Source organism: Onychostoma macrolepis, chromosome 03 (genome assembly GCF_012432095.1).
Source record: "Onychostoma macrolepis isolate SWU-2019 chromosome 03, ASM1243209v1, whole genome shotgun sequence".
In the NCBI taxonomy this organism is placed as follows: Eukaryota; Metazoa; Chordata; class Actinopteri; order Cypriniformes; family Cyprinidae; genus Onychostoma; species Onychostoma macrolepis.
Window position 1 is genome coordinate 31,566,933 of NC_081157.1, and position 27,254 is coordinate 31,594,186.

The 27,254-nt window shown below is 38.1% G+C and overlaps 1 protein-coding gene across 4 annotated transcripts in view; it reads right to left on the minus strand.

Moving 5' to 3' along the window:
* Window positions 1-27,254, minus strand: part of asic2 (acid-sensing (proton-gated) ion channel 2) — a 440,995-nt gene that overhangs the window by 117,505 nt on the left and 296,236 nt on the right. The window contains exon 1 of one of the 4 annotated variants that reach the window (XM_058769336.1): window positions 23,624-26,043. The exons of 2 other annotated variants lie outside the window; for them this stretch is intronic. In XM_058769336.1, coding sequence (XP_058625319.1) covers window positions 23,624-24,334 — 711 coding nt within the window. In that variant the 5' untranslated portion in view covers window positions 24,335-26,043. Of the gene's footprint in view, window positions 1-23,623; window positions 26,044-27,254 lie in introns of those variants that run through there. One more of the 4 variants, XM_058769335.1, reaches the window with a different exon arrangement.

The following is a 27,254-nucleotide window of genomic DNA, read 5'->3' on the forward strand; positions in this document are numbered from 1 at the left end:
AACTGGAGCACAGCCTTATACCAAGCTATAAAAAAATCTGGCAAATTCAGCACAGTTTCACACAATCCACTCTATAACACCATTAATAATTCACATCTGTAGCGAGAACAAAAATACAAATGATCAAATGAGCTTTCTAAGCGGTGCTTGTTACACATGTGAGGAGATGCTCATGGGAGGGTTACGACTGCACAGATGTAGTTGTGTGTGTGTTAAGCCTGGGCTGTCAGAGAGGGAACAGAACAAACTGTGAATATCCCTCACATTGGGCTTTATGGGGCCATGACCTCCCCTCTTTCTCTCTTTATGTATCTAAAATACACTTTCTCAAACTTTTGGAACTTCTATGCGCTTTACCGCTGTAGTGGCTTGACTTCTCGATCAATAGCTAACCCTAACCCTTTAAAATGCAAAAACAGAAATGGCGTGGCATAAACCTAGAAATATTTGATGGTTTGAGTGGTCAGATTTTTTGAAATAATTAAATTAATTTTTTTAACACCTCAATACTTCTGATAGCACTGGAATTGTATTAATATTACAATTGCATTTAAAGTTGGACTCCTGTGACTTTATCTATGTACATAAAGCAGCTGCATGCTGATTAACTGTCAAACTGTATATGCACTTTGTTGTGATGCACTTTGATATGAAAACATCTGCAGAGAACACAAATATATATATGCCCCCGTTTTCTCTCTGCTCCTGTTTACTGATCATCAGGCAACTCTTGCCTCATGTTACCTTCTCTTCACTTCTAGTTTCATCTTAAGTCTGTCTCTTGTCTCATCCAGGTCTCAACACTAAAGATTTTTTCTATTGTTCTCACAGACTTTGATGACTTGTTTTAATAGTCATCAGCAACATATATCTTTTTCCATTTACATGTATACTGTACATTTATATATTTATATTAATAGTGCATTCATAACACTATACTTTGTATTATACTACCTTTGCATAAAATAAAAATAAAATAAAAATATTTTTTGAGTGATGAAACATTTGACATTGTTTTCACTTCTGACTGCCGTTATCAGTCTCTTTCCATTTATTCCTCTTTTTGAAAGTCGTGAAAACACTATTATGGAGTTTTTTTCTTTGCTCTCCGAACAAATAAAACACAAAAATGATATCTGATGTAGTTTCCCATTCACCGCTATAGAAGTTAACCCAACTACAATGACTTCCACCTGTAAGAAATCAAGAAATTTTCAAATTTTATTTATAAATACCCCAGAAAAATGTCATGTTTAAATAATAACAATTTCAAACATTGTTAAAGACGATTAAAAAGTCAGGAACAAAACAAGAACAAATAAACAAATCACAAGCAATAGAATAAATAAATACAGTTAACAAACAGTGTTGTCAAAAGTACCGACTTCGGTACCAGTCGTCAGTACTGAAATTTTAAAAACGCCCATTTCCCACTAACATTTGAGCACTAACATTTCTTAAACGCTGCTGATTGGCCAGTGTGTTCACATGCTCAACAGATATGACTGTGACTGGCTACTTTTGACAACACTATTAAAAAATGGCAAGACTTAAAAACTTGGGCAAATGATAAACTCCTATGACAGTGCACTGTTTCAGTCTGTCAACTGACCCAAGCATTTTTCACTCTGGCCCTGCACCATTGGGCAGTCTGTGTTGTCGAGCCCTGTTCTCTACCTCTACTTGTCTTTCTCATCCTCTCCTCACCTCTCCTCATCTAACTGAATCCACTGTACGCTTTTTAGGAGGTGTATTACACAACTCACATCAAACCTTCCGGCTATGACTCAGGCCACACAGGATGTCATTACAGCCAAATCACTCACCCACGAACATCAGTCACACTCCATAATTCACCTCCATATCTGAAAGCAAGATGCATGCAGGACTTAGTTAGGTCACCCCCACACACACACACACAAATAAACCACTTCCTTCTCTATATCCAATTGATCGTTTCAACATTCGAGCCCTTGATCCATCAACCCTGTTGACCTGGAAGCCTGAGGGTGAAACAAGCTACCACCTCTGCACAAAGGGGGAATTCATTTAGCAACTCATCCTCTCTCAATGATGTTATTGAACACTGATTGATCACTTCTACGTGCAGTTTCAGGTCTGATGTAATTAAATGCACTCTAATGAAATTCTCTGGGCCATCGGTGGACGGCAAGAGAGGGAGCAGGTATGAGAAACCCTCACTCGTGAACATATTAGTCACTGAATAAAATGTTTATCTCATCTCATTTCATGCTGAACACATGAAGCATCAGAGTCTGTGAGAGTACACAGGTCAAACATGACACTCGTTGACACATGCACAGGCAGGTGACAAGATAATTCAGTGTAAGGCAAGAGACCTTTACACCTCTACTGAAGACTCAACTGGAAAAGGAAAAAGAAAAAGAAAAAGGAAAAAAAAAAAATTTGTAGCCAGGTGTGTCAAATCTTTAAGACACTGACAATGACAGGAATAGATATGAATCGGACGATTCAACCACGGACCAGTGATTTTATTCCACTATGACATGATTATGTCACCAATGTGCGTTTGACACCAGCTGAGTAAATGAAACTTCAAACTTGCAAACTTCAAAGGCAAGAAACTGAGGGACAAGACATCATAACCATTTACATCATAAATCCATGGCAATAAAAAAACTGTTTAGAATGCGGTAAACAGCAAGCATCCTCAGCCTTAGCATGAAAATCATGTTACACTTGCATAAAATGTGGCACTCTAATTGATAACTGGTAACAGAAAGTAAGCAAAACTATTTATTAAAAGGCAGCTTATATTTTTTAATTTAATTTAAACAATAATTTAGAGTAAAAGTGCACATATTTTCTCGAGTATCATACAGATTTAAATAGCAAATTATATGGTAATGCATACTCTTTACTACAAAACTACATATTTTACAGTATTTTAACAATATATTTACATAAAAAAAATGCAATGTTTATCATTTTAATCATATATGGTAAGGTAATTTACAATTAAATATTTAGAGGGTTTTCACAATTTTTTACAATTTGTTAATGCCTGGTATTTGTAAGATTATATAGAAGCCATTAAGTTAAACAATTACAGTGATTATAGTAATAGAGTTTATATGCTTGATTGCTTAAGTAAAAGAAAAGATGTGGGGGGGAAAATAGCGAAAACAGAAAGTCATCATTTTTGTTATTCTAGGCAGAGGGTCCACTGAGAGGGGTTTGGTTAATAGGGTGAGGACACCTGAGACTGCATTGCAGTCATAAATTGAGCTCTGTGTTTGTGTGTGTGAGTACATTTCACATATGTTTGTGCAGGAAAAGTTTGAGAGCATGTCTTTTAAATAAATCAAAAGATCTAATCTCAGTCTCATGCCAGCTCTCTTCCAATAACAAAATCCCTCATCAAAGCCACTAATGTTTGCTGACAGACAAATCAGGGCATGCGACTCAAAAATAAGCTAATAAAAGCAGCTTGGAAGTTTACTACTTATTGATTTTTCCTTACTGTACTTCTATTCGGCGGCGTAAAGTGAAATCTCTTCTTTTTTTTTTACCCTTCTCTGTCTGTACGTGGGAGGACTTTGGTTTTGCTGTTTCCTCACTGGCTCTCAAAGGAAAATCTCTGAAGCCACAAGATCACAGAAGGTACCACTGTCAAATCATCAGTATTTATCTGTAATGCTTGTCTCTATGTGTGTGCTGTCTGTATTTTTTTCTCAGCTATTTAGGAGAGGAAAGAACATCTGTGGAAGTCTGTTGGTGTGATCTCTTCATGTGTCTCAGGCTTACTATGAAAGTGTGACGTATTTTCAAAGCAATAGTTCACCCAGAAATTAAAACCTGCTCACCAGTGGACCATCTGCAGTGAATGGGTGCCATCAAAATGAGAGGGCAAACAGCTGATTAAAAAACATCACAATAATCCACTAGTAATAAACTCCAATCCATCAATTAACATCTTGCAAAGTGAAAAGCTGCATGTTTGTAAACTAATCCATCAATAAGATGTTTTTAACTTTAACCTACTGCTTCTGTCTAAAATATGAGTCCTCTGTCCATAATATTGCTTTCTCCAGTGAAAAAGTCAGCTTATCTGAATCAGGAGAGAAGCAATGTTTACAAACAAAAACAGTCCAAAACATTTGTAAAAACCTACTGTATATTGGTAGATTTCGATGTGAAAGGAGAACAGGGAATGGACTTTTTCACTGGAGGAAGCGTTTTTATGGATTATGGACTTATTAGCAGTATGGACTCTCTTTTTTTATGGCACCTGTTCACTGCAGAGGATTCATTGGTAAGCAAGTGATGTAATGCTATTTCTTAGAATCTGTTACAATGAAGAAAGAAATTCATTTTTATCTTGGGTGGCCTGAGGTTGAGTACATTTTCAGCAATTTCTTTTTACTTTTGGGTGAACTTTTCCTTTAAGTGTGCTCTGGCAACTCAGTATCCTCTGATTGTTCTTATATCTAGAATGCCTCAAAATGTACATGGTGTTGTGGAGGAGATTAACATATTTATAGAAATGCATGTCACATCCTACTGAGGGAAGTGAGGTTATGGGTTTAAATGAACCAGGATTGTGATTGGAATAAGTAAATACCATTCACAGGACATGCCTCATTAACTCTGAAGGATAGCGGATATATTCAGAACACCTCAGCTAAAACACACACGCCCACACACAGACACACACTGCCCTTTATTGTGTATTTCAACTGACACCAGAGGAAAGATGTTCATTTTTCACTTCACACTCAAATGATTGTAATGTTAATCAATGCTAATCCCACAGGACCAATGGATCAACATCAGTCAATGTGACTGTTTGCAAATTTATCACATGACGTGTTTAAATGGAGGATTATACAGCACGACAAGTACCAGCACCCTTCACTTAAAAACTATTTGTTTTAGCCTAAAAGATATTTTAATCAGCTTCCTTGGCTATTTTCCAATCTGGTCACATGATAAATCGGCATAATTTGAAGTAAATAGTGAAATCGTAAGAAAACATACAATCCAACCCCTAAATCTAAGCATAAATTCCAATCTCAACCCCTAAACCTAACCAATACTGATAAGAATAAAAGTCATTCAAGACTGTATGATTTTACCATCTCACACAAAGCATTACAGGCTATCATGAGAGTGTGCTGCTATTTTCTGTGTCACACAGAGGCCACACTTATCCCTGTGCAGTACAATACCACTATCGGAGGGAAAAAACAACTCCGTGGAAAAGCACAGACATGACAATGTTCTGAACCCCCTTGTGAGATCCCAGTCCTGCTAATGGCCTTAGCAGAATGCCACTGTTTCAAACAGTGAAAAGTGCCTTCCTCAGAAAGCTGAAAATGGACCACTATTAGCCATGTAGTTAAACACTGGAGGACATTTTTCCTTCCCAGAAGAGCACATCTATCAGCACTAATAGCTTGTGAAGTGTACAGACTGCGCTTCAATATGTGATATTACTGTATTAAAAAAAGGATGATAATGGCAGATAGAGAGCTGTTGTAAGGCGGCAATCAAAAAGCAAATGTATTGTAAATGCAGGCAAGTATTCAGAAGCATATAGGCAGACCTTCAGCACCACGGACAGCGCATATGCATACTAAAATACAAAGCTGTAGCTATTCAGTACCATGGACAGCAGCCTTTTAACATTTGCTCTGCCTGTGGAACAAGTGATTAATGACTTAAAGATAAGTTTGTACCATATACAAAGTTACTGTATGGCTTCAAAAGACTGTATGTGACTGTATCAATCCGAGAACTTAGCTATAATATCTCAGGTAATTGTCCAATTATTACAAATGCATTATATCCTAAACCCGTTACTGATGTCTTAATTAATGTATGGAGTATGAAAAGTTTGGATTCAGAGCATAAAACTAGGTCAGAAAAACTCCAAATTATGGTGCATCACATATATAAAGCCCATAAGTTATATCAAGAGCAGATGCAAAGGTCAAGGTCATAGTCATGTGGCTGGGAAATGGACTTCTTTCATACAACTATTGTGCTCCATGGAAGAAAAAAAGAGAGAGAAAACAAGAAAATAATTGTAATTTGAGGGGTGGGGGGATTTCCATTCAAGGGAGAAATTCTTAGGCAGTTCAAATTGAGATTTATTTATTTTTTTTCCACTTTAATTTATCAGTTTGAATTGAGGTAGCAAATAGGATGCAGAAGTGCAAGTAAAACTTTGAATCGACATATGCAGAATTAACATGATAGAAAAGGGAGCTTCATCAGGGAAACTTTTAATGACGACATGCCAAAAAAAAAAAAAAAAAGTCTGAAAGTTTTAAGAACTTTCTGAATTTTACCCAACCCTGGTTTACACTGTTACAGAAAACCCAGCACATAACAGAACAGCAGAAGAACAGGGAACTGGAAACTTCTCAGTGACTTAAAGTGCCCCTATTATGGGTTATGAAAGGTTCATATTTTGGTTTTGGGAGTCTCCAACAACAGGTTGACATGCATGCAAGGTCAGAAAAACACTTTCATTGTCTTAAAATATGCATTTATTTTTTTCCTTTTTTGCTCACGACTCCCAAACGGTTCGTTCAACGATTAATTTTTCCAAACCCCTCCTTTGAGTGACGCTAATCTGCGGTGATTGGTCTGATGACCCAGTCTGTAATAATTTATAATAATAAATTATACAAATTATTATCAATTAATAATAAACTATAATAATTTATCAGTCACAACTTATCTAGCGAAATCATCTGTAATTTTCTTTAAAAAAAAAAAAAAATTGTTTATACACTTTTTAACCACAAATGCTCGTCTTGTCTAGCTCTGCGAGGCGCATGCGTACTTTGTCTGTGTACAACGGTTCAAGACAGGGTATGTCTAAAAACTCCACTTTTCACTTTTCTACAACACTTTTCTCCTCCAACTTCAAGATCGTACTACATCGTTGTTTTACCTTTTTTTGTTGTTGTTTTTTGTAAAGGGTGTTTGACCCTCCTTGCATGTTCACTTTGTAAACACTGGGTCGGTGCTTCTGCAGCGATGTAGGATGATTTTGAAGTTGGAGGAGAAAATAAGTTGGGAGTTTTTCGACATACCCTAACTGTACCCTGACGGATTTACCCTCACAGTGCAGAGCACAGCGTCTTCTCCACAGGAATCCGCTATGGTGTTTGAGGGAGGGGAGGTTCAAGTTTTTCCGGGTCTGCGCGAGCAAAAAGTGGGTGGGCATAAATATGCTAATGTTTCATGTTGACGTCACCTTGAAACAGCAAAAGATTTGTTGTAAAAACGACTCATTTTCATGACTCGGAGTTGACTCTTTCTTTTGAAAGACAATAACTTTATACATGGTGCACTTTTAGATTTAAAATTTTGCAGGATGTTTTCATTCACTTAGAGCTGTGTTACACACTGCATGAAAGGTAATTTTCAAAAATCCATAATAGGGGCACTTTAAAGTTACATAAAATCTCATTGGATTCGGGAATATTATATTTTTATGGGCATAATGAAAGGGGTGCGGACCTAGGTCTAAAAACCAAAAGTTCTTGAATACATATATTCTTGACAGGTACAGGCTTCATGTGGACATTAACAGCCAAAGCAGTATCAGCAGTTCTCTCTCCATTGACGTACTGCACCACTCAGTGCCAGAAAAAGAGAGAGATGAATGGGTAATATGATGGAGGATCAGAGAAGAGAACAGAAATGCGAAGGAGGAAAAGCTGTGGGAGCTCAAGCACAGATCAAGAGCAGATGCAAAGGTCAAGGTAAGAGTCATGTGGCTGGGAAATGGATTTGAACTGTTCTTCGCATGCGTGTTTGTCTTAAGTGAAATCAATAAAACAGTGATTCACTGTAAAGAGCCTTATGTGGACACACACACACATACTGATGGGAACCTGTAAGACAGCCAAGTGCACAACCATCATACATCTTAAAAGTGCACAGCTGTACTAAACTCACCCAAAACATAACCTCAGAAGAGCAGACATTTAGAAAGCCCAATAACATACCATTCATATTTGTTATCATCTTCTGCCTTTGTATTATTTATATTTCATTTGTTTTGTGTTTTTACACTCTATTAAGCAATTCTGTGATAACAATTGTTGTTGAAATTTCTATACAGAATAAATGGAGCGAAACTGGATTAAATGTAAAAAAAAAAAGAAAAGTGATGGGCACATCCAGCTCTGATATATGATATATATGGCCAATGGTATATATGCCGTGAAGATAATACTGCTTTTAAAAGAAACGACTGATGGAGTACAAAATGTGCTCCACTGTTTGAGCTCTGTTAGTGTATTACAGCTCACTTTGTTTGCATGTGAGCTTAGAGATTCCCACTGTACAAACACTTGGCTACTTTATCTGTTTATCCATGTAAGTAACACCTATATATAATTGACTGAAGAGGCAACAGTTCTTACTCTGCCCATGACTGGATTTTATGGGGAATAAAGTTAGAGCCTGTCAAAACTCTATGAAACTATCACAGTTCCCTCAAAAAAAAAAAAATCCTGTGGAACACAAAAGATAATACGATAACACTCTAAATGCACCCCCACACACACACACACACACAAAACGTCCTAAAAGGTGGCAATTACAGGTTTCCACAATGTATATTCCATCTACATATGTGTGCCATGACTTCAAAACGGCAGTTACTCTTACAGTCCATAGGCTCTGAATGCAGGTCAGCTGTCATAGATATAAATAACATATGGCTTTATCGTTTTGGACCTGCTGTTATCTGGCTCTGACAGCATTCTGTGTGTAATGCCAAGAATACAATAACCTGCAGCTCTAGATGACTGCTCAAACGAGATCCTTTCTCTCGCTTTACTTCACAAACTGAAAATATTCTCTAAAACATAATTTCAAATTGTATGTCTGGGATTGCGAAGCGGCTTCGGTTTCTGAAATAAAATCTCTCTCCATCTGTATCATCAAAAGCACAATATTCTGTGCTTCTATCTGTGAAGCTCCATGAGCTCCTCTATTTGGGAAAAGCCAATAAACACATGAATAAAAGAGAAGCTTTTTGCTAGTTGTGGTAAATGGCCTTGAGTGATTTCAGCATTCAGTGCCTCCAGTCTACCAGCTTGTGGTCTTAGAACATCAGCATTCATGAAGAGAAATATTTCAGAATTTCTTGTCATGCCAGCTGATTTTATCCCTGACAGGTTTTCCAAAGAGAGAAAGAGAGATGTTGTGTCTTGATGCCTGGCATTACATATAACCCAGCTTTTTTATAACCTTTTGCTTCCTGCACTGCCCCTAAAGCCGCAATCTTCCTCTAGAGCATCCACAGCTGCTTAGAGATAGAAAGACTTGGACATTGTGCAACTTTGATCAACTGAGATTGAAGTCAAAAATAGGACTGAGCAGATGGATGAATGGCTCCATTTGGAAGAGTAAGTCCATTGAGGTTGGCTCCCTGGCCAGAATCTGATGGCTTTAACAGGCTGTGCTGGGGCAGTGAGAGCAGCCCGGCTGTGGAGGGACTCACAGCAGCAGGGTAGTAAGGATGGCTGGATTATGTCCACCTCATTTCCAGTTATGCAGAAAGTGGAATAGCAAAGGAACTCTAAGGGTTCAGTCTGCTCACTGTATCAGATGCTCAGATGCTATCGCTACAACAGGGGTGTTCAGCATGTATTATAAAGGGGATGCAACACTTGTGTTTCAAATGTGCTAAACATTAGTTTAATACCAATAAGAGGCATTTCTTTCTAAAGTGAAATTAACACAGTCATCGGTAATGAAAAAGAAAAACAGACTGTGGCATTAAGAAGTCAGTCTATTACATTTTTAATACATCAAATTATATTTATATGTATAATTACAATTATATTTCTAATTTAATACCGTACATATACAATATTATAATATAATTATATGCTCACCAAGGTTGCAGTTGATCAAAAACACAGAAAACAGTAATATTAACAGTAAATAAATATTATTACTTTTTAAAAATGTTTTGCTATTTTGATATATGTAATTTAATTTGTTGACTCATTTTTCACTCCAATTTATTCCAGGGTTCAGTGTCACACGATCTTGCAGAAATCATTCTAATATGCTGATCAGCTGCTCATGAAACATTTATTATTATTATCAATGATGAAAACATTTGCTTCATAAAATTTTGTGGAAACCACAATTTATTTTAATTTTATTATTATTATTATTATTTTTACATTTTTAGGATTTAATTAATAGAAAGTTTGAAAAAACATTTATCTGATGTGAAATGTCTTTACTGTCATATATATGTGTGTGTGTGTGTGTGCGCGTGTGTGTGTGTGTGTGTGTGTGTGTGTGTGTAAGCAATAAGCTACGCTTAGTGCCTAACAACGTCCTTCAGCCGTGATTTATTCACGATAAAGCACTGCCTCCAGTACCTTATTGCTTTTATAAAACGGTTACCACACAATAAAAAAATTATAAATAAAATATATATATATTTTATTAAAACCACAAATTTATGTTTTGAAATGTTACTTTTTTTGAGAAGTTTGTTAAATTCTGTCCTTCCGCTAAAAAAAATAGTTCCTGACAGCAACAGTAAACAGCAAGAGAATGTTGCCTCTCATCTAATGGAGCTTAAATAAAAACAGAGAGGTCTTATCATCCGCTGTGTCCTTTATTAAACTAATAAATACAGTAGTATTCCCTCCTCACTTCGGAAACTGTGGGCTTCCACACAGACGCGCGCCGCACACACATCAACATATCTTCGCTAGAGTTAGACGGGGAAGGGCGTGGTGTCAAAATTAGATGAAAGATGCAACATAACGCCAGCAGGGGTCACTCCTACTTCATTAAATAAATAACAAACAGCTAATATTGCCGAAATACATAATACACGGAACAGCTTTAATGCTATATTATTGATGGTTTATGTTGCTAAGAGTGTTGCTCAGTGATACACAGAACCATTGGGTGAAGCGGTCATAGCCGTGCTGTATCGTGAATAAAACACAGCTACTGACCAATCAGAATCGAGCAATAGAACTAACCGTTTTATACACAGTGGTGTGAAAAAGTGTTGGCCCCCTTCCTGATTTTTGTGCATGTTTGTCATGCTAACACAAGATTGCACAAGTAAACACAACATGCAGTTTTTAAATGAAGTTTTTTATTATGAAGCCAAGGGAAAACAAAATCCAAACCCACATGGCCCTGTGTGAAAAAGTGCTTGCCCCCTAAATCTAATAACTGGTTGTGCCACCCTTATCAGCAACAACTGCAATCAAGCATTTGCGATAACTGGCAATGAGTCTTTCACATTGCTGTGGAGGAATTCTGGCCCACTCTTCTTTGCAGAATTGTTTTAATTCAGCCACATCGGAGGGTTTTCGAGCATGAACAGACTGTTTAAGGTCATGCCACAGCATTTCAATTGGATTTAAGTCCAGACATTGATTTGGCCCCTCCAAAACCTTAATTTTGTTTTTCTTGAGACATTCAGAGGTGGACTTGCTGCTGTGTTTGGGATCATTGTCGTGCTGCATAACTCAAGCATAACTCAGTTTGAGGTCACAAACTGACGGCCGGACATTCTCCTTCAGGATTTTCTGATAGAGTGCAGAATTCATGGTTCCATCAATTATGGCAAGTCATCCAGGTTCAGCCTCAGACCATCACACTACCACCACCATGTTTGACTGTTGGTATGATGTTCTTTTTATGAAATGCTGTGTTGGTTTTACGCCAGATGTAACGGGACACACACCTTCCAAAAAGTTCAACTTTTGTCGCATCAGTCCACAGAATATTTGCCCAAAAGTCTTGGGGATAATCAAGATATTTTTTGGCAAATGTGAGACGAGCCTTTGTGTTCTTTTTGGTCAGCAATGGCTTTTGCCTTGGAACTCTCCCATGGATGCTGTTTTTGCCCAGTCTCTTTCTTATTATTGAATCATGAACACTGACCTTAATTGAGGCAAGTGAGTCCTGCAGTTCTTTAGATGTTGTTCTGGGTTCTTTTATGACCTCCTGGATGAGTCGTCTTTGTGCTCTTGGAGTAATTTTGGTAGGCCGGACCCTCCTGGGAAGGTTCACCACTGTTCCAAGTTTTCTCCATTTGTGGATATTGGCTCTGACCATGGTTTGCTGGAGTCCCAAAGCCTTAGAAATGGCTTTATAACCTTTTCCAGACTGATACATGTAAACTATTTTGTTTCTCATCTGTTTATGAATTTCTTAAGATCGCGGAATGATGTGTTGCTCTTTAAACATGCTTCACTTTGTCAGACAGATTCTATTTAAGTGATTTCTTGATTCAACAGGTCTGGCAGTAATCAGGCCTGGGTTTGGCTAGTGAAATTTAACTCAGCTTTCTAAAATAATGTCGTTAATCACAGTTTCATGATTTAATAGGAGGGGGCAAGCAATTTTTCACGTAGGGCCAGGTAGGTTTGGACAGCTTTTTTCCCTTAATAAATGAAATCATCATTTAAAAACTGCATTTTGTATTTACTTGCATTATCTTTGTGTAATATTAAAATCTGTTTGATGATCTGAATCTTTTAAGTGTGACAAATATGCAAAAAATTTAAAAATCAGGAAGGGGGCCAACACTTTTTCACACCACTGTATATATAGCCTGTATATATATATATATATATATATATATATATATATGTGTATATATATACACACACACACACACACACACACACACACACACACACAGAACACAAACTGTTTAACATTGTGTGTATATAAGTATATAATAAGATATTTTATTTATTTATTCATTTATTTTTATTTTATTTTGCTTTGAATAACAGTATGATAGAAAATAACAAATGTGTATAGTTTACACAATTCATATTTGCTATATGAGAAGTTAAAAATAGACTTTTCTATTAGAGTGTGAGTGTGGATACTTTTATGTAGGTCAAACTAAGAGAAAATTGCGCTTAAGAGTGGCTGAACACAAATATGCTATTCGTGTGAAAAATATGGCATATCCTATGGCAAGGCATTATAATGAGGTGGGCCATGTTACTGAGAGTTCTCTTAAAGTTATTGGAATTGAATCTATCCCAGGTTCAATAAGAGGTGGGAATAGACAGAAACAGCTTTTACAAAGAGAGACTTTTTGGATCCACATGCTCCAGGCAACTAAGTCCCCAGGAGTCAATGAAGAAATAGATTTTCTACCATTTTTGTAATTTGTATTGTTGATGATGTGTGACTTGATATTTGTATTGTTGTATTTATGAAGGTTGTGCCTTTTTTGGATTGAGATATCAGTATTAGCCACTCCTACATATTAACCAGCTGTTTTGGATGATTCAGCAATTAACACTAGTTTAAGAGCACCTGTGTAAAGCAATTGATGTGTGTCCTGAAGAAGGCTTTGTGCCGAAACGCGTAGATCTACTTTTAATTATTTGTAATGCTTTAAGCCCAATATATTAAAGGCTTTTTATTTCACCCTGTGAGTGCCTTGGAAGTATTTCGTCTAGACTTTTCTATTAGTTTGATGTAATTGTGTTTTAATCCCCATCCATACGCAATTCAGTTCAAATAAAGGCAATTTTGTTAATGCAACAGACATTGATACATATACAGATAATCGCTGCACACTCCTAGTAAACATGGTTTCTTAATGTACACATCAATATAATCTGCTGGCTCATATCAATGGCTTGAATGACTCCTAACATCCAACTCTACTATTCAATCTGACTTTCTAATGAAACAAATGAAGACTTCTGCTCGCTTGTGAGCAAGGTGAGCAAACATGCTGCCAACGCTAATGGTATTCATTGGCCAAAACAATATATTAGCTTTTCCATCTCAAACGCTAAACATTCTCATCTGTGTTGATCCTCATGAATATCAACAAGTTGATTATCGCTACCATATGCACCAAGTGTTAATGCAACAAGACCGGAAATTTCCACTTAATATGATTGAAGCACACTGCTCAGACACAAAAGGAATGAGAATAAAACGTAGGCAGCAAAACCCCTCCTTCTCCACATTAACACGCTCCCATAAGATCTGATAATGCCTGCAACGGCCTATTTTGTGTTTAGAGATAGTGATGTTATAGACTGTTTAATAGCATAAGCCCTACTTTAACTGTGGGTTTACGGAGCGTAAATTAGATCCGAGCCATGCGTTAATAAGATTGTTGTAGATCCCGCAGACCCCAGACCCGCTCACAACACTGTGACAGTCCGTTCTGTTTGCTCCGCTTCAGATCGATAGTTTACGACCCTGATGTACAGAACACCACAGAAGGTCAGTAAAAAAACGAAAACAGGAGTCTGGCAGTTTATTACGCAGAGGTTTTAAAATACCACTGGCAATTTCCACAACACAGAGCGATCGGGCTCTGCAAGTGGTATTTGATAATGGTAATAAACCCTCTGCCATGAGATTTTACTCGGCATGCCATAGAAAATAGGACCTTTGAGTAAAATGTACAATAAACCTGCAGTTGGCACAGTAAGGAAGGACCTCCACAGAGAACAAACAATTAAATATCCGCAAAGAACGGATTTCATATTATCACAGGTCAGGTTTGTTTTGGATTTAAGGCAACGGTTCATTTTATTTTGTTGAGGCGGTCCCTCTAAAACCAGCAGGAGCTCGTACTGCAACTGGAGTGATATTAATTATTGACAAAGGCCACTACTGCACTCAAGTGTAATCATAGATAAATGACTCACGGTGAAAAAGAAAAAAGAAATCAATATCAAGTCCACATTAATAACTCAAACAAGAACGACCATGGTGGCACACGCACACATGCCAAAAGACCAAGAGGCAAGCACGATATGAGGAATCTGGAAGCATAATGTAAAATATTTCATATTTAAATATGCCCTTGAGAAGACTTAATGGCAATAAATTGATTGCCAATTTTGCTTGCCTTTTAAGCCTATTTGCAGATACAGAGATTCAAAGGATCCACAGGCCATGCTAATTTACAATATATGTAAGGGCAATTTGAGATTAGAAATCTAGGTCAGTTGAATTAAAGAAGTTTAAATTCACACTATATAGCAGTAATGGTAGGGCTTTTCCGTGCCTGGGAATTTTACAAGTGTCTACTTTTGTATTAACCCTCAACCCAAAAAAGAAAATTCATTTACTCACCCTCATGCCATCTCAGATGTATATGACTTTCTTTCTTCAGACCAGTACAAACAAACAAGGTCTTCTGAAGCGAAACGATAGGTGTGTGTTTGCATGATGTCTATTTCAATCTTATTGGGTGGAAAAAAAAGATGCACAATTTTATGTTATTAATGTTTTTTAAAAAAAGACTCTAAAGCTTACCAAGGCTGAATTTATTTGATTAAAATACAGTAAAAACAATAATATTCTGAAATATTTCTACAATTTAAAATCACTATTTTCTATTTTATTTAATTGTAAAATTCAATTTTCAAAAGTTAGTTCAAAAGCATTTATATGAAATATATTGTTTCTTAACCTTCTCAACTGTCAGTATTGCCACTTTTTATCAATTTAATGCACTCTTGATAAATAAAAGTAAAATAAATAAATAAATAGATTTATCTATCAATCTATCTTACTGGATGGTAAATTCTTTCATCAGAATAAACACCTCATTTTTTTAATGGCCACCAATGGAAAAATATGTTTCTTGTCCCCATAATGGTGGCAGCAGAGACTAAATGGACCATAATAACCAGCAAACATTGTTGCCTTGATTTATACTAAGATACATTCAGGAACTGTTTGGTTAATTCATTCTGTTTGGTGCCTAGGGTAACACTTTACAATGAGGTTCATTAGTTAACTACATTAGTTAACATTAACTAATAATAAACTTCACTTATACAGTGTTTATTAATCTTTGTTAATGTTAATTTCAACATTTACTAATACATTATTAAAATCTTGTTAACATTAGTTAATGCACTGTGAACTAACATGAACTAACAATGAACATCTGTATTTTTATTAACTAACGTTAGCGAAGATTAGTAAATACAGTAACAAATGTATTGCTCATGGTTAGTTCATGTTAGTTAATACATTAACTAATGTTTAACTAATGAACCTTATTGTAAAGTGTTACCGTGCCTAGTCCTCAACCATACGTTCAAACACATGCACACAGTGTCCTATACATTCTAACATTGAACAGATCCTCTCTAATTTAATGTGTCGACATCCACAAACACAATGAGAACACCAGCAGTCCATCTCTGCAACCTGTAACCTCACAAAGCTCCTTAGTTTTCTTTTCATGTGTGTCTGACAGACATTGTGGCACAGTTTCTCCGTCATCGGCCCCCTCTCTCTTTTGCTTCTCTCTTTTGGTGTTCAAAGGCTTCTCAGCTCTATTGGACTTGTCACAGCTTACGTTCGTCAAGATGGCAATGCACAGGCATTTCCATAAAGACCCAAAGCAACTCTGTCTCTTTCTCTCATTAATGCGCTGATGTTTTGTGCGATAGTGATGTTGTGAACACTGGGCTGTTCTGAATCTACATGCCCACATTTCTTCATAGACATGTGGTTGTGTATTTGTTTGTGTCTTTATATGTGAGGCAAAGCAGTATGTGATGTGATTGAGTGTCAAATGAGCTCAGACACCGCATGGGTCACTGCTGAAAACATCCATGCATAAATTAGGAATCAATACTGCAGTCACAACACAATTATTCACATTCGTGAGATATAATGATTAGATTAAAATAATTACATTTTAAAGAAATGAATGTATCAGGTATCAAATACTATATTCTTTGAGAAATTCCACCAAATGTAGATTATAATTAAAATAAATTGCAATATTGTGGCACACATAACTCTAGTAGACAAAAAGTGGTTAACGATGTTAACATATTTTTGATATAGTTTATATTATTAATTTGAATTAAATTAATAACAGCAAGACACACAAAGTTCAGACCATCCAGAATTAAACTGAATATAACCTGTTCCTTCCAATTCAATTGTTGAGCCTGAACTGATGTAGCAAAGACCAACTAAAATTTGAATCTAAAGAAGTAGAATTGCAATGAACTGAATATTAATCCAAATAAGTGTACAATTCAAGTAAGAAAAGTGTGAAAAAGAAAGTTTGCCTACTGGACAAATGCCAGCTGTTTTTTTTTTTAAAGAAAGAAAGAAAGAAAGAAAAAGATCCTGAAGTTTGAAAGTTCAAGGGCCAGATTTACTAACAACTTATGCCAGCGCACACCATCTTTTGGCGTTAAAATATTACTGTCAGGATTTACTAAAGACGTGCCTGACCTTATGGAATATGCTTTTTTAGGAGTTTATCTTTCAGATGCAAAATTTATGGGAGGAGAGTATTAAAATGAATCAAGCAACGCTATTTACTGACGTTTGCGCTTAAATTTGCGCTTGAAATGTTGTTTTTTTGTTTGCTGCTAGGAGGAGGCACCACAGAGAACAGAGAGCGCGTGGTAGAAGGGAGAGGATTTTTTCCACACGTATTAATTTATTTGGAATGCCAGAAGAACACATTATCCGAATCCGAACATATCCTTACACTAATTTGTGCTGCGCTTGGTATGTTGTGTTGGTCATTATGGAAATGAGATGTTGTGTCTGTGTTCTTTAATTTGCGCATTGTCAGTAAATCACCCGCAGAAATTTCCACGCCAATCGGCACTGTTTTGGAATTGCGCTCTCACACTAATTTGCCCTGTTTAGTAAATCTGGCCCCTCAGACAGACTCATGGGCCAAAGTGAAAAACTTAATATTCCAGAATGCAGTTATTGGTTTATTTATTTACTTATTTATTTTGGAATTGCAAAGAAGGACAATCCGCTTTCTAATTTCAATTCTATTCTAATTCCATCTTGTGAACTGAAAGATTCTTCAATTCCGAATATTGTCCAAATAAACTGCATGTGGCACAGTGGACATACACAACACAATTAATGGACGCTGAGCCATTTGTGAGTTTGTAAAATAATGGCAGCCATTTATACTTACTGATATGGAACATGGCTTATTTTCATGGCAAGATTATACATGAAGCTATTTGTATTCAACTGTTATCGACCAGCATTCACACACAGCTGTCTCAATAACAGCCAAGAGAGCCAAAGGTAGCACACACACACAGCAAGAAAGTGGGTACAAATGGAGGCACAACCCATTAATGAGAGAAAATATCGTGCAAACCCTTTTGGCACACTGTGAGAATGATAGCAGTACTGCAGAAAAACACTAAAACTTCACTAATGTTATTTTGTCAAAGTGTCAAAAACATTCCAAGTTAAAATCTCGGCAGGGTCTGGGAGTATTGAGAGGTCAGGAGATAGCATACAGTAGCAGCACTTAATCCATCTGACAGCGGACTCATTGAACAGCCTATCTCAACCCACTGGACTCCAGACCATAGCTTGATAGAGCCACAGGATATCAAAAGATACATCATCCAAAACTGCTGGAAGCAGAAGGATTTAAAGTCGTCTGAAAGTATTGGATATGAGTTTGAATGCAACTTCACAGAAACTGTTCACCGGAGGAACATTACAAACCGGTTTAGCCTTGGGATAAGACTTGCAGTTTTATAGCTGGGTAGAGTAATTCATACTGTTACTGTATGTTGCTGAATATAATTAATAGCTGTAGTTGAAATATTTTCGTTGCAGTTGTTGTCTTACATAATTTTATGAAATCACTAGTAAAAAAATATTCATCCTATAGTAACAATGAATTCTACAAATAAACAGGGTCCCTTTTGAAACCCCAGCGCAAAGGAACAAGGAGAAAGCAGGAAACAGATTGTGAAGTAGTGCAGGACTGGGAAGAGCTGGAGTGGGGACAGGAGGAAGACCTGAAGAGGAACCAAGGGAGAAGAGAGTGCAAGAGTAGATGGCATTAAAAGAGTCGAGGAAAGAGTCAAGATGGTATAAGAAGTGAGAAGAGAGGAAGAGGAGATTTGAGAGGGAGAAAACATAGATTCTCAAATCTGATGAGAGTCATTCAAGTTGAATCTGTTATGAATTATGATCTCTTGCTGGACAGAAGCAGAATGTGAGCAGAACTATATGGTACAAAAAAAAAAAAAAAAAGAGAGAGAGAGAAAAGCTAGGATGCCATTAGTCCTGGGGTTTTAAAATAATTTCATTTTCTTATGATTTGGGACAATGAACAATTAATGGTCATCAGTGTAAAATTGGTAAAATTGGTCATGGTAACGTGTAAACGCACATTCTTTTCATACTGTCACTCATTATGTCGCTCTTGCCATTAATTCCACTGCATTTTAGTATAAATCTGTTCATGTCATTAATTATAGAGAAAGATTATGAATGAACTGCTAAATACATGCCAGTAACCTTTTTAAATACAAGGCTCTTCCAGTGCCGTCACTGTCTATATATTGATTTATGCTCATTTCTTCCAATGCTTAAAATAAAAAAACATGTGCTTCACACTGACCAAATATGAGCACATTAGTATTCATATTGCAATATTCATGTGCATGTTAACGTGGTTAAAGAGCTCCATATGACAAAAACCATGAAAGGTTAAATGCATTAGCTATGCTTTCAATGAATCCTTTCATGGACAGCCAAATCTCAGTAGTTTCTGAGAGAAGTGATGTAAAAATGACAGATCCTCATGAACTTCATTAATGATTTGATTCTAATTTTATACATAGACAGTTTTGTTACACTTCAGTTTATGTGCGATAACATACACCACATTTTGACTATAAATGGGGATATTTTCGCTTGATATGAAAAGATCTCAGCTTGGCAGTTGACTGATCGCACCCCACCAGAAATAAAGAGCCACAGTCGCAACTGAAAATCTGTAATACATTTCATAGCAACTTCCCCAAAGCACCTAAGCTCTCACAGCATACTGAGTTTATGAAACATTTCTGCTAAACATTTGTCAAACAACAAAATAAATAGGCTACGTTACTAAAAAAAGATATTCTTTGTGAATTTCAAAACCTTCTATATAAAGCCCACAGACGGGAGGTGCGGTGCGGTGCGGTGCGGTGCGGTGCCGCGTCTTGCTCTTGTTCCAGACGGGGGACCCCCTGACGGAAAGCTTCAACCTCAAGGATCATTACAGTGCCAGACCAAACTAATCAACGCAGTGTTGGAGCTAATGAAACTCATCCATTCCCATCAAGTGATGGACATGGCAGGCTAACAGCGTTACCATGGGGATGCAGTGATGGAAATCTATGTCTTCATAACTCAGATTTTACAAGAGAAAATACAACAACAACAACTGAGATTATAAATATATATTTAACCAAGCTCAAAGGTTGGCAAATGCACTAATCATACTGCATTTCATAGCCATCTGTAGCCCCACTGGGTGAAACATTTAGTAGTAGAACTTCATTAAGTTAAATAGTAGCACAGCATTTGTAATAGCAGTACTGCCAATAGTAGGAATGAGTGATAAAAAATTGTAGAGATAATAAACTCTGCCTTTCATAACCTATTGAGAATTATTGCACACATCTTACTTTAATGTAATTATTATGAGCAAGCTAGAATTTGTTCTGAGGATATACTTCTGTAACATCTGGGAATGTATGACTGTAACCATATGAAACATCCCAGAGCTGGGTATTACAGCTTTCCCTGCTGGAGCTTCTGCGATTGTCTTACTGGGTCTCTAATACACTTTGTAATGAGTGGATAATGTTTAGCTAATGTCATTGAGAGGAAAGCTGAGCTGATGAGGAAGAAGAAAATTAGCCGTTGCACATGGGATTTCTACTTTCTAAACACTTAAAATGGGAATATTTACCCTCCAGTGACTGCTATCTAAGCTAAATACACATGGATATGCTGTTGGGTAAGAAGACTGATAAATAAACACTCATTTCTATGGACACATTAATCCTCACATCTCAAACTATTTCTATGTAGCGTACCATTAGGAGACTCAAGACATTTAAGGGCTGAAATAAGATGCATGCACTACATAAGGCACATATGTTCTTGTTATTGTGAGATGAGTTGTAAATCCTTCGCAAACTGCAGTGCCGTTCCTAAACACTGAGAAAAACACCTCAGTGACATCCAGTCCTAATTAAGAATTATTGTGAGAGAGTTGCAAAGTAGTCTTGCACAAACACACACACACACACACACACAGAAAGAAGCTGTGCTGAAACGTAGCCTGAGAGAGAACATCTGCCTGCGCTCCTCCTCTCCCCACATCCAGAGAATTAGAGAAACAACAGAGTGGCAAACAACACAATGAGACTGGAAGAAGGAGAGAGAGGGAGGACAGAACCCAGAACAATATAGCCCAATCTTTCCAAAACTCCCTTCTCACAGTCCCACAACATCCCATTAGTTCATTTACAATGTCAACAACAACAGTGCATCCTACAGCTGTCACTCCAGTTCTGACTGCAACATCCCACAACTTCTTCTAAACTTTGTTTAAAACCTCAAAATGGTGTTGTGGTTCAGTGGTTAGAGTGGTTAGAGCATGCACTCCATCTCCAGTGAGATGTGGTGGCCTTGTTATCCAATCATTTATCAAAATAAACTTCTGTGCCAAATTTGTAATGTTGTGCTACAGATGCAGTACGTTTAAATACACTTATGTTTAAATGCATTTTAAACAGTATGTTTAAATACACACAGCATATTTAAATATTTATAATTTAGAATGTTTAACTACATTATAAAGTGATTAAATATCTCTGTTGTTATTTCCCATGAGAGAAAAAAAAAATTACAGAATAAACGCTGACCTTACAGTATGTGACAACATGCCCCAATAATATGGTAATTTGTCACAATGGGAACATGCCAAAAAAATTGAACATCCAAAAATTAAAAGAAAAAAAAAAGTGTTCAGTTGATAATAATAATAACAATGCATTTTTAATAATAATTTTTAAAAAAAATAGATTTTTCATTGCATATCAAAACAACACTTTCCTGCATTTTTATTATAACACAACTCTAAACTATAATTTCATTGATTACTTCATTGTTTTCAAAGCCTCCGCTTATACTTGTCTGTAACAGTGCTTGTTATTTCTCAGGGAAATGTGTCTGGGATTGAGTGAGCGTATGCAACACAGCAGCAGCAGCAGTGACTGTGGAGAAACAGGATGAGCATGAGGAGAAGAAAGACATGTTCACTGACAGTAGGATTCTGAGACTGGTCACAGCGCTGCAATGTACAGAGACCTATAGCAACACTTATTTCTATAAAAAAATGAAGAGATAAAAAAAAGTGCAAATACATATTCATGAAAAAGGTATGTGTTGTGCGCTGTACAGCTGCAAGAAAGTGGGTAAAAAGAGAATTCATCCACAAACTGCTGGCATAAAATTGGCATTTTCTCTTTGGCATGGGTAGAAAAATCACTTGTCGCTTATCGTGTCATGTCTGGTTAAAGGTGGGGTAAGTGATTTCTGGTAGCCAATGTTGATATTTTAAATCACCAAAACAAACACGCCCCTACCCCAAAAGGGTCTCGCCCCTATTTTGATAGCTCCACCCCACACATACGTACGCAACCCAGGCAACGATTAGTTCTGTGAAACAAAGCAAAACCAATGTTACTCACATATCGAGAAGAAACAAGGCAACCTTGGTGTCCGATTGCAGGCCTTCCTGCTCCTTGAGTTCTCTCCAGCGCTGGAAAGCTGATCCGATATTTACGGTCCTACTTCTTGCCTTATCATAACACTGTGTCTACACCGGACGCGAGTGGCGCGACAAAATACAATAGAACTCATTATAATCAGTGATGCTGTCTACACTGGATGCCGCGCCGCGACACGTCAAATCCCCGACAGTAAACTGCTGCCGCGTTCTATTTATGACACATTGACACAAATTTCAAATGATTTTCAACGGTCACTTTGTCGCGTCCAGTGTAGGCAGACTTTAGCTGTTGCGGCGCGGCGTGACACGACACGGTGTAAGCCTTCTTTTGTTCCGCAGACGTTTTCCTCTATTGTTTTTTATCCGCCATCTCTATCTTTCTGTCGTTGCTCAGCTAATGTCCGTCTTGTGCACTGAGCGCTCTCTCCTCCGCATCATGAGTAAACACCCCTTACTGCTGATTGGCTACAAGTTTGTTTTGGTACTCGGCCCGAGTCAGTTTTCTAAAGTGTTTTTGAAAAAATACATACCCCACCTTTAAGACAAGTATTATATAATTATTTCTTGGCATGAAAGATCAGTGTGTACTTAAGACAGTTGATATATTGCCAGATCTCTCTGCAAATAGGTCGAGGGTCTTTATGAGCAACGCAAATGCAAATAGCACATTATGCTCAATCTGAATTGCATTATGAAAATCAGCTTTGCACCTGATGTGTTTGTAAATGCTGGAATTAGACATGGGGCTCCCTCAGAAAAATAAAAACTCTTCATGAATTGGGTTCAGAAAGTTCAGATATGGGTGTACAAAATGTGCTGTGAAATATTTGAAGCATGACAGAGAGGGCAACACTGAACAAGAACTAACGAGGGGTCAGAGCTGAATCTGTACATGTGCTGCATGAGAGAGTAAATCACAGTGAATCTGACAAATAGTAGAGGTAAAAGGCGACAGAGAAACAGACAAAAGGACAGAAAGAGAGGTGGAGGTCATTTGTTCAGACTCACAGTGGAGAAGTTGTGAGCTCCACAGGGCTCTCCACGGTATTTGCAGGCCAGTAGCATATCTTCCAGCTGGTGGCCCAGTCGGTCCATGAACTCCAAGCTGGTGCCATCGAAGCGCCGTGGAGGCAGGAAAAGACGGAAATCTGACAGCTTGCTAAACCATGCCCGTCTGTCATCTTGAAGCAGGTCCAGCACCAGGGGTCTGGCCGTGCGGTTGGCCAGCAACAGTCCGAGCCAGTGACCCGCGAAGTACAGATCGCTCTTAGTGAGGTGATACAAACGTATGGGGTTATTGTTGCAGATGGTGACCGTGGGAAAAGCCAGTTCTCTCGCCCACTCTGTGTGGACTCTTGTGTGAGTGGGGAAGGCCAGCCAGTGAAGCAGCCGATTCGAGGACCAGGACAACAGAAGACCCAGACAAGTACAGAAGGCTAGCATCCAAAGGGCCCGGCGGCTGAGAGAGTTTGACGGAGAGCAGATGTGCCGCAATCCGTGGAGGTGAGTCCGCGCTAGGAGGGCCGCGGTAAGGCGGGACAGATCGTCTCGTGGAGCTCCGGGTCGGGCGCGGCGACGGTGAGCCCTGCGTTGGCCCGGCGTGGGCGAGGCAGGGCGCAGACAGCGGCCTTCCAGAGCCATGAGGGCCCACAGAGCTGCTAGAGCAGCAGGGGGGACGGCTTCATCTCCCAGCCAGGCCTCCACGGCCGGGGCCCTCATGGGGCTCCAGGAGCACGGAGAGAGCCACAAATCTAATGTTCAGAGTCCAGCTATCAAGTCATGTACTGTTGTAGCACCTGCAGGACTCCTCAAAGTTTAATTGAATCGTACAACCGCAACTCTACTTCGACTTCCACTTTAATATCCTGTCAAATGTATGCAAACTTCATTTCTGGATTGAATAATAACATTCATGCACAAACACACGCTCCCTAAGGCACCCAAAATTAAGTATGTGTCTTCATACCCGCTGGCAACTCTCTATAACCCCTCAGGCTAAATCCCCAGGCTATTTTCCTTGTTCCTCTCTTTTTCTATCTCTCTCTTTCACTCCCCCCCTCAGTCCATCTGGTCAGGGTGCCCAGACTTAGTCTGGCTTTAGGGACAGCCTACAATTTCCCTCTAAGCTTCTCCCAGAATCTCCCGAAGTTCAGGCGAGCAAATCTGAAACAATGAGGCAGTTACATGGGAAGTGATCTTAATGAGAGAAAAGATTCAATAGATTCAAGACAGATTGTGAGAGAATAATGAAAAAGAGATGGACTGTGGGAGGCAGCGCCAGCTGAGTCACAAGAAAGAAGGATTTGAGAGAGTCTCCAGGCAGGCTGACCTGTTGGTGAAATAGACTGTCTCAGGTGACCCTTTTCCTCAGTCCCTGAAGAGAGGGTTTCCTAAAGACTAGCTACAGCTGACCCCATAACCCCACGATCACACTCATCTTGGCTTGTTGCCTTTTTTTCTCTAGCTTTGACAGTGATACATTACTGACTTTTTGCCTTCCCATCTCTGTGTCTCTGTCCTCAACTACGGGGGTACATGGGCAAAAGCCTGGTGTTACAGCGGTCGTACTTCGTGCTAGTTCAGACACGCACACACACATACGCACACACACACACTGACTCTTGCCTGCAGGAGGGCTGAATGCCGCTGATGTGGGATCTGTTCTGACATGGTCCGAATTCAGCATCTCACTCTCTCTCTCTCCCTCCCCTTTCCATCCTTCTTTTAGACTGAAACGGCATCCTTTATTTTCTTCTCCTTTGTTTTTTCTTCGCTAAAAATATCCATTCCCAGAAAATCAAATTCTTCAATTTGCGTCCATGTCCCTCCTCTTTCCTGTGTCAATCAAAGTGTGCTTGCTCCTCCCCCTGCTTCTTGCGTGCCTCCTCTTGTCCTTTATCGTTGTCTGGAAGCTTCACTTCTGCCTCTTCGGTTGCTCGAAAGAGAGAGAGAGTGTGAGCGAGCGACAGAAGCTGCTCGGCATGTGAGCCTTTGCTTGCCTTTCCACTGTTTAATTGCTCTGCTGTTGCTGCCACGCCGCTCTCGTCTTCCTTTTCGCGCTCTGTCGGTCTGTTCGCTCAGCATTCCTCTCCTCCTGGGTCACTCCATCCATTCACTCCTCCTCCTGCTCTGTCGTTTCTGTTCGCTCCGCACTCCTCCGTGTCCACACAGCCAGCGCCTGGCTCAGCCTGTGCCAGCTCTCTCTCTCACTCTCTTTCTTACTTACTTGATCTCTCTCTCTCTCTCTCTCTCTCACTCTCTCTCTCGGTCTCTCTCTCCATCTCTCTCTCAAACTCTCTTTATTCCCCTGTATGTTTCTTTCACTGTCTGCTTCCTTGAACAAGGCGGAAAAGAAACAAAAGAGCCCATCTAATGTTTCTCTTCATGAGCTTGTTAAAAAGTAAAATGGTGTCCTGTGTGTGTGAGTGTGTAGGAGGGTTGCTTTAGAGCAGGAAGAAAAGCCAAAAGAGCTGACTGGTGCCCCATACTTCCTATCTCTCACACTTACATTTTCTGTCACCTTTTTTTTCCTGTCTTTTACATACATATTTGGTGCTTTTTTTTCTTTTTTGGAAAAAAAGTTTGGCACAATAAAAAAAATAAAATAAAAAATACTAGATTCTTCTAGCATGACTGAAACATTATTTACTAAAGATTTGCATGACAGTGTGGGGGATGGAGACAGTGGCCTGTCAGAGTCTCTGCCACATGAGTGCATGTAGATGATATTTTCCAATAGGCAGAGATACAGAGTCACAGATCACCACATATTTAGAGAACAACAGATGAAGCGAGAGTTGGATGGGGGGGGGGGTTCTTTAATCATAAACAGAATGTATCACAACAGCACAATAAACTGTTTTGATTAGACACTCGCATGTTTGACACATTCCATCATTCTTTATAACATTTCACTAAGTAGCCAATAATGTCTTTAAAAAATCCCTGTTTTTGTTCTTTGCTAACACCAAAAAAAAAAAATAAAAAAAAATAATAAATTATAAATGTATATTTAACCATTTAACCAAATTAGACACTTTCTCTTATCCTCAATTAAGAACATGCACACATGGGCTCTGTATAGCCTATGTGTAAATGAGTCATCAGGAGATGCAAATAGTGTCAAATAAGGCTTTTTTTTTATTTTTATAACTGTCCTCAAAATTAATTTTATCTCCTTACATCTGTTTGATGTTCTTGTGAATCTTTTCTTTTACTTGTTTTTTTTTTGTTGTTGTTGTTGTTTTTTTCAGTGAACAAAATAACCTAAACCTAAATAAACCTAACCTAAATAAACGTGTACTTTAAATCATCAAAAGCTGAAAGCAGATTTTAATCCCACAAAAACTGTTGAATAAATTCTTACAAATACATTAATAAAAACAACAAAAAATAAAATGGAAGATGTTACTTTGTTGGGTCTGCTGGTCTTGAATTAGCGAATTGCAAGTCTCAAATATGTAACTTTGTTCACAGTGGTGCAGAAAGTTTGATAATTCATGATTATTCAATCTTCATTATACTGGCAAATACATTTTTATCATATTATGTAACTTGGCAATAAACCAAAAGGAATTCCTTAACATAAAATTGAAATTGTTTTAGAGTTACATTTGCAATATTTATCTATTTATCCATA